The sequence below is a fragment of the Larimichthys crocea genome, chromosome X (assembly GCF_000972845.2).
Source record: "Larimichthys crocea isolate SSNF chromosome X, L_crocea_2.0, whole genome shotgun sequence".
In the NCBI taxonomy this organism is placed as follows: domain Eukaryota; kingdom Metazoa; phylum Chordata; class Actinopteri; family Sciaenidae; genus Larimichthys; species Larimichthys crocea.
Window position 1 is genome coordinate 28,003,459 of NC_040020.1, and position 7,067 is coordinate 28,010,525.

The window sequence follows — 7,067 nt, forward strand, 5'->3', positions numbered from 1 at the left end:
CGAAAAATAAATTTGTAAACTGCGATTGTGGCCGCAAATGGGAAGCTACAGAAATCATTTATAGCTAGAAACGTAGGAAAATTTGTTGTCTCACTCGCATTCGCCTGCTAAACCTGTCGCTTTTATAGTTTTGGCCCAGTACACACTAATTGACTGACTACTCCCTTCCACAGCCTCAGACTCCTATGTTATTTTGAGAAGAGATTTTTCCAGAAGGAGCAGGGAGCACCTGTGCTTTCTCTAACTCCCGAGGCTAAAGTTTATACAATTTTCACCTGAAAACTGGACAAGGATATGGTCTACGAGACAAGGTCATTTCGGATTTTTGGTTTGAGGCATACCTTATAGGTTGTTTTTTTTATACTGTGCATCTCAGTGAGACAGACACAGTGCATGCAACACCTGTGACTAATTACTCTGACCTGCAGCTCACCCTAGTTGCTTGGCAACCTCAAGCATGCCTTTGACTAACTCTCTTGCAAACACAAACACAGACACATAGATAGAGAGACAGACAGACACACCACACACAGACAGACACACACATGACAAATGTCTTTCAAAATAAGAGTCCCTTCAAAATAAAAGACTTTGTAAAACTCTCATTAACAGACACAAGACCACACAAGTATGCACAGACACACACTCACCCACAGACAAGACAAAACTCTTTTAAAATAAGGGTCCCTTCAAAATAAAAGACATTGTAAAACTCTCTCATTAGCAGACACACACACACACATGCACACACAGACAAGACAGAAGCCTTTCAAAACAAGAGTCCCTTCTTAGAGCTAGAGTGTGTGATGTCATCGCTAGAGTGGAGAGGAGAGAGAGCGATCAGTGAAAAAATAAAACGTATTCGACTATCGTGGCCTCAAATGCACCACTACAGACATGATTTATACATAGAAATGTAGGAAAATTTGTCGTCTCACTCACATTTGCCTGCTAAAGCTGTCAGATATATAGTTTTGGCGGGAGACGCAAAGATTCGGCAGCAACTCCCTTCCACAGCCTCATAGATTGCCATGTTAAAAGGGCGGGAATTTTTCTGTAGGAAAGCAGAAGTAACGCTTCTCTGAATTTCTCCCAAGGGAACATTTCTTCACTTTATCAACACAAAATGCCTATATAGACGTTCAAAAAGGGCTCAGCCTGCTCAAAATTAAGCCGGTTCAATGATTGGAAATACGGTTTTGGCCAGAGATCCTTCCATTCGAGGGGTGGTCTCAGCATTTTCTCTCTGTCTCTGTCAGCATTCCCAACTGACATTCTCACAGGTGCAGTAACTGCTCTGCTGATTAGGCAAATGGTCCTAAAGACATGTTATTTGCTAACATTAACGACCAATGTTAAAATTAATGCTAATTAACATTAGCCACTAGGAATTAAATACATGTTAATTGCTAACATACTAATGTTAACATGTTCATGCTAATTATCATTAGCCATTAAGAATTAAATACATACTAGTGTTAACATGCTAATATTAACATGTTAATGCTAACATGCTAATGGTAATTGCTAACGCATCAGTGCTAACATGCTAATGCTAACATGCTAATGTTAATTGCTAATGCTAACATGTTAATGCTAACATGCTAATGTTAACATGCTAATGGTAACTGCTAGCGCATCACCGCTACCATGCTAATGCTAACATGTTATTGTTAACATGCTAATGTTAATTGCTAGCGCATCAGCGAATCAGTGCTACTGTAATATCTCACTCTCCATATTATGTTTAATATGAGTTGATTAATTTTTGATTTAATTTTAACAGATTCTGAAGATGAAAAAGGGACCTCTTTGTTTCTTGGTGAAAAACGTCAATGTGGGACTATTGCTATGCTACTTATAAAAATTTGCACCTGTAATCAAAACACTGTTGGGCCCAGGGCAGAAATATGGTGCCTTAATTTTTTCAGTGATTCACTGTTACTAAGTGAAGTGTTTTAAATCCATTTTCATTGTCTTTATAATATTCACAATCAGCTCCATGAGTAATGCTGCTGGAGGTCAATTTTGATAAAACTGGTTTTACAAAGAAGGGGGAAAAGAGCCAAATGGTTTATTTTAGCTCTGAAGAATCTGAACTGCTGATAAGTCTAAATCCTTGCTTTCAACATAAGCCGAATACAATTGTTGTGAAACACGTAATGGAGCTTTTATTGATATCATAATAATGAATAACAGACTTTGACATTTAATAGTTGGTGTTTGTTTGAATTAAATATTAATCTTCAGCAGAAGAAATGTTCACAGCCACGGTGAGCAGCTCTGATATGAAGTCTGGCACCATAAGCCTCGGCCATCCTCAGTGTGTTTGCTGCTACCAGAATAACTTCAGTTTATTACAAAGTGATCGTCAACAGATGGTTGTTTTTACTTTGAGTCTCTGAACAAACATGTGGGGCAGCTGGAAAACGACTTTTGATGGAGCTCTGATTGATCTAAAAACATTTTAGGAGAGAAATGAGTGTGAAAAGTCGCCGCGCAGAGCTGGTCACGACGGGGAATGTGTGAGGTTTGGAGGCTCCCCAAACAAAATGCAGAGAGCATCAGAGCTCTACATGACCTGAACATGAAGAGACACAAGTCCGCTATCGGCTCCCTTCACTGTCAGCCTTCAGCTCTTCTCCCACATTTAGTTTAGAGTGTTTTATCGATGAGGAGAAAACACAAGTGGCACGGCGTTCAGACTGCACAGAGGAGCCACGGGCTGGGTTGAGTCTCCACGGTTCTCATGGTGTGTTTAAGTGCAGCCTCGCTGCTCTGAGCTCTCCAACAGTCCAGTCACACTCTCGTGTTGTCCTGAGTACGAACGGAAGACAAGATGGCAGAAGTAGCTCCAGCTCCAGCCGCCGCTCCGGCTAAAGCGGCCAAGAAGAAGGCGACCAAACCGAAGAAGGCTGGCCCCAGCGTCAGAGACCTCATCGTCAAGTCTGTGTCCGCATCCAAGGAGCGCAGCGGCGTGTCTCTGGCCGCCGTCAAGAAGGCTCTGGCTGCCGGAGGTTACGATGTGGACAAGAACAAGGCCCGCGTTAAGGTCGCCATCAAGGCTCTGGTCGCTAAGGGGACTCTGGTCCAGACCAAGGGCACCGGGGCATCCGGCTCCTTCAAGATGAACAAGAAGGCTGCTGAGCCCAAAGCCAAGAAGCCGGCCAAGAAAGCCGCTCCTAAAGCCAAGAAGCCCGCAGCCAAGAAACCCGCAACACCCAAGAAGCCCAAGGCAGCAGCAGCAAAGAAGCCGGCAGCCAAGAAATCCCCCAAGAAAGCCAAGAAGCCCGCAGCAGCCAAGAAAGCAGCTAAGAGCCCCAAGAAGCCCACCAAGAGCCCCAAGAAAGTGGCACCCAAGAAGGCCCCTGCAGCCAAGAAAGCTCCCGCTAAGAAGGCTGCCAAGCCCAGAGCCAAGAAGGCAGCACCCAAGAAGAAGTGAGCTGTCTTCACTCACAACTAATGACAACAAACGGCTCTTTTAAGAGCCAACCACATCATTCATAAAGAGTTTATTCCTGAATATATTCAATGTTAATTCATTGTATTAGGACTTGATTTAGGAAGAGGGACATGTTAAATATAGCTAGTTGGATGGAATTGCAAGTGATGGCATTCAATGTAACTAGAACATTTCTAAAGAAATTTTGAGTGTACGTGACTCTGGCCCCGTCGTCCCCATACATTATTACTGACACTGCTCAGCAAATTCAATACTCCTAGAAAAGAAATTTTGAGACTGACGAGTGGGCTGTTGCCGGGGGTCTGTATTCAAAAAGCACACCTCAAATAGTAATTATTAACATGTTTATTTAGACACAGGAGCAGCTAGCGCTTACGTGCTAGCAATTAGCATGTTATCCATAGCATGTTAACGCTGATGCGCTAGCAATTAACATTAGCATGTTAGCATTATCATGTTAAAATTGGCATGTTAGCATTAGCATGTTAACGTTGATGCGCTACCAATTAACATTAGCATGTTAGCATTATCATGTTAACATTAGCATGTTAATGCTGATGCGCTAGCAATTAACATTAACATGTTAAGATGTTAGCAATTACCATTAGCATGTTAGCGCTGATGCGCTAGCAGTTTACATTAGCATGTTAGCATTAGCATGTTAGTGCTGATGCGCTAGCTGTTAACATTAGCATGTAACATTAGCGTTGTTAACGCTGATGCGCTAGCAATTACCATTACCATGTTAACATTAGCAATTAACATTGACATGTTAGCCCTGATGCGCTAGCAGTTAACATTATCATGTTAACATTAACATGTTAACATGCGCTGACGCGCTAGCAATTAACATTACCATGTTGGTTTACCATGTTAACATTAGCATTTATTTAATTCCTAATGGCTAATGTTAATTAACAGTGTGGCAGCTCTTAAAAGAACTGACTGTATGAACAGGTGATTTAAAAGCCTCATACTGCAGTTAGTAAAAAGCCACTATAGTACCCTAAAAAATGTGATTCAAATATAGTCCAGTCTTACGCAATTTTGCTTACACACACACCATTGAACATTACCGTGTATGTATGTGCACCTTCATTCCCCGTGGTCTTCAGCACTTGTTTTGGTTTTAGAGCAGCCATTTACTGTTACTATAACATTCACTGTATTACTTTGATTGTATGGTAACCGCATTGAGCCTTGAGATGAAGTGTGAAAGTCTAAGTAGAAATCATAATGCAGTGTTTTCTTTCAAGTACGTGGTAAAGATAGGAAACAGCTGTTTAAAATACAAGTGTGGTGGCTCTTAAAAGAGCCTTTGTGTTGCGTCCAGCAGTGAGCAGGTTTACTTGGACTTGGCGGGCTTCTCGGTCTTCTTGGGCAGAAGAACAGCCTGGATGTTGGGCAGCACACCGCCCTGAGCGATGGTCACTCCGCCCAGCAGTTTGTTGAGCTCCTCGTCGTTGCGGACAGCCAGCTGCAGGTGACGGGGGATGATACGAGTCTTCTTGTTGTCGCGGGCAGCGTTTCCAGCCAACTCCAGGATCTCAGCGGTCAGGTACTCCAGCACGGCCGCCAGGTAGACGGGGGCACCGGCTCCAACACGCTCGGCATAGTTGCCTTTACGCAGCAGCCTGTGGACACGGCCGACGGGGAACTGAAGCCCGGCACGGGAGGAGCGGGTCTTTGCCTTAGCTCTGGCTTTGCCACCGGTTTTCCCTCGGCCACTCATTTTTAAGTTACTTTCTAGAGTTACGACTCAAAGAAAATGTGGCGACTACAGACACAACCCTCGGTTATATTGTCAGGGAGCGAGAGGAGGGGGTCTTGTCAGACCAACCAGAAAACAGGTTTCTATAGAGGGGGGCGCTTTGGATTTTGGCGGACTTCTTTCTACTGATTTTCCGCCAATAAGCAGCGGAGATTTGGGCGGTGGGTCGCTCCTGAAGGCGGCGCTGAGCTCCAGCAGGAGCCCCTAACCAATCAGGAGCCGGAGGTCTGAAGCAGCGTCACCATTTCACAGCCGGTCTCACAGTTTAAGAGCAGCGTGTCTCCTCTCTTTACTACACTTTTCTCCTGTTCAGAGAAAGAAAGAACGATGGCAAGAACCAAGCAGACCGCTCGTAAATCCACCGGAGGCAAAGCCCCCAGGAAGCAGCTGGCCACCAAGGCTGCCCGTAAGAGCGCCCCGGCCACCGGCGGCGTGAAGAAGCCTCACCGTTACAGGCCCGGTACCGTGGCTCTGAGAGAGATCCGTCGCTACCAGAAATCCACCGAGCTGCTCATCCGCAAGCTGCCCTTCCAGCGCCTGGTCAGAGAAATCGCTCAGGATTTCAAGACCGACCTGCGCTTCCAGAGCTCCGCTGTCATGGCTCTGCAGGAGGCCAGCGAGGCTTACCTGGTCGGCCTCTTCGAGGACACCAACCTGTGTGCCATCCACGCCAAGAGAGTCACCATCATGCCCAAAGACATACAGCTGGCCCGCCGCATCCGTGGAGAGCGCGCATAAACTGTCTGCTCATCCCTCAAACACAAAGGCTCTTTTAAGAGCCACCTCACTCCTCACTAAAGAACTCATTTCTCTGCACTGTACTGAACTATATACAAGTTTTTCAGTGATGTAGAATATGTTTAAATAAAATGTTAACTATATAGAGTAGTTTCTTAAGTTGCACTTTCCTTTTGCAAGTGTAGTCAACGAAAGCCTACTATATTTAACAGTATTAAGTTATTAACTTTATTTCCTTCCATATATGTTTAACTTCTTGCTTCATCGTCTGCCATCTGTGTGATTTGTTGCAGGTCGTCTCACAGACAGGGTTAGTGTATTGCTGCCATCCTGTGGTGACTTACTGAAATTACTACTCGAATCTCTGGTTATAAACTGATGGATTAACATGCTTGAGGTTAAAATGTCATCTGAATAACAAACATTTATACTAACATACTGCCAAGTTGTACTGCATATTTTGATAACGCCTATGTACAGATGGGCTCTAAATCAATGAAGGTTTGTCGCTGCCACCACCAAATTAATGCAGTCATGTAGTCCCACTTTTTATTAATATGTAATTTTAGTGTCCAACTTTGTACTGTGAAAAAAGTACCTGTCTTTTTGTTGAAATAAAAAACCTGTTTTTGGCCTTGAAAGCTTTGCATACAAATAATTACCAACTATTCCTATCATCAGTTCATCCACCCAAACAAGCAGAGGTCAAACTAATTTTCTAGCATGCAGGGCAGCCTGTGTAGTACTATGACATTTTCTTTACTGTAAAGGCCCCTGGAAGGCACTTCTTAGTTAATAGGCTACCATAGAGGGAACATTGTTTTATCTACTGTAGGGGAGTTTCCAGTGTATGTACTTCTCTCACTAAGGCATTCATCTGTGAATGAAACAAGATATTAACCCCAGACATACTGTAAGGTTTATGATTTACAGCTCAAAGACACTCATTGTTGATGGGATGCTTGCTGATACTCAGACTTCATCTAGTTTCAGCTCTCCCTCATGACAGTGTCATTGTTTCACATGTATTTAAGAGGTTGGGAATTTCCCTGGACATATTTGTAGTTTCCCTATAAACTAGGGCAGCTTGTCTGA

General features: G+C 43.8%; 3 protein-coding genes across 3 annotated transcripts; 2 read left to right on the forward strand and 1 right to left on the reverse strand.

Moving 5' to 3' along the window:
• Positions 1–2,291: 2,291 nt before the first annotated feature.
• On the forward strand, positions 2,292–3,457 carry LOC113746587 (histone H1-like). Its single transcript, XM_027282813.1, has one exon. It carries the CDS (start codon positions 2,840–2,842, stop codon positions 3,440–3,442), a length of 603 nt encoding a protein of 200 aa, XP_027138614.1. The 5' UTR covers positions 2,292–2,839; the 3' UTR covers positions 3,443–3,457.
• A 1,300-nt stretch (positions 3,458–4,757) lies between these two features.
• LOC104939800 (histone H2A) lies at positions 4,758–5,251 on the reverse strand. The gene has a single exon (XM_010756349.3). The coding sequence runs from the start codon at positions 5,193–5,195 to the stop codon at positions 4,809–4,811; it is 387 nt and encodes a 128-aa protein (XP_010754651.2). The 5' UTR covers positions 5,196–5,251; the 3' UTR covers positions 4,758–4,808.
• Positions 5,252–5,369: 118 nt separating this feature from the next.
• LOC104932969 (histone H3) lies at positions 5,370–5,987 on the forward strand. The gene has a single exon (XM_027282815.1). The coding sequence runs from the start codon at positions 5,562–5,564 to the stop codon at positions 5,970–5,972; it is 411 nt and encodes a 136-aa protein (XP_027138616.1). The 5' UTR covers positions 5,370–5,561; the 3' UTR covers positions 5,973–5,987.
• The last annotated feature ends 1,080 nt before the right edge of the window (positions 5,988–7,067 follow it).

Coding starts and splice junctions, on each gene's coding strand:
- LOC104932969 (XM_027282815.1), top strand. CDS start 5,562: ATGGCAAGAACCAAGCAGACCGCTCGTAAATCCACCGGAGGCAAAGCC.
- LOC104939800 (XM_010756349.3), bottom strand. CDS start 5,195: ATGAGTGGCCGAGGGAAAACCGGTGGCAAAGCCAGAGCTAAGGCAAAG.
- LOC113746587 (XM_027282813.1), top strand. CDS start 2,840: ATGGCAGAAGTAGCTCCAGCTCCAGCCGCCGCTCCGGCTAAAGCGGCC.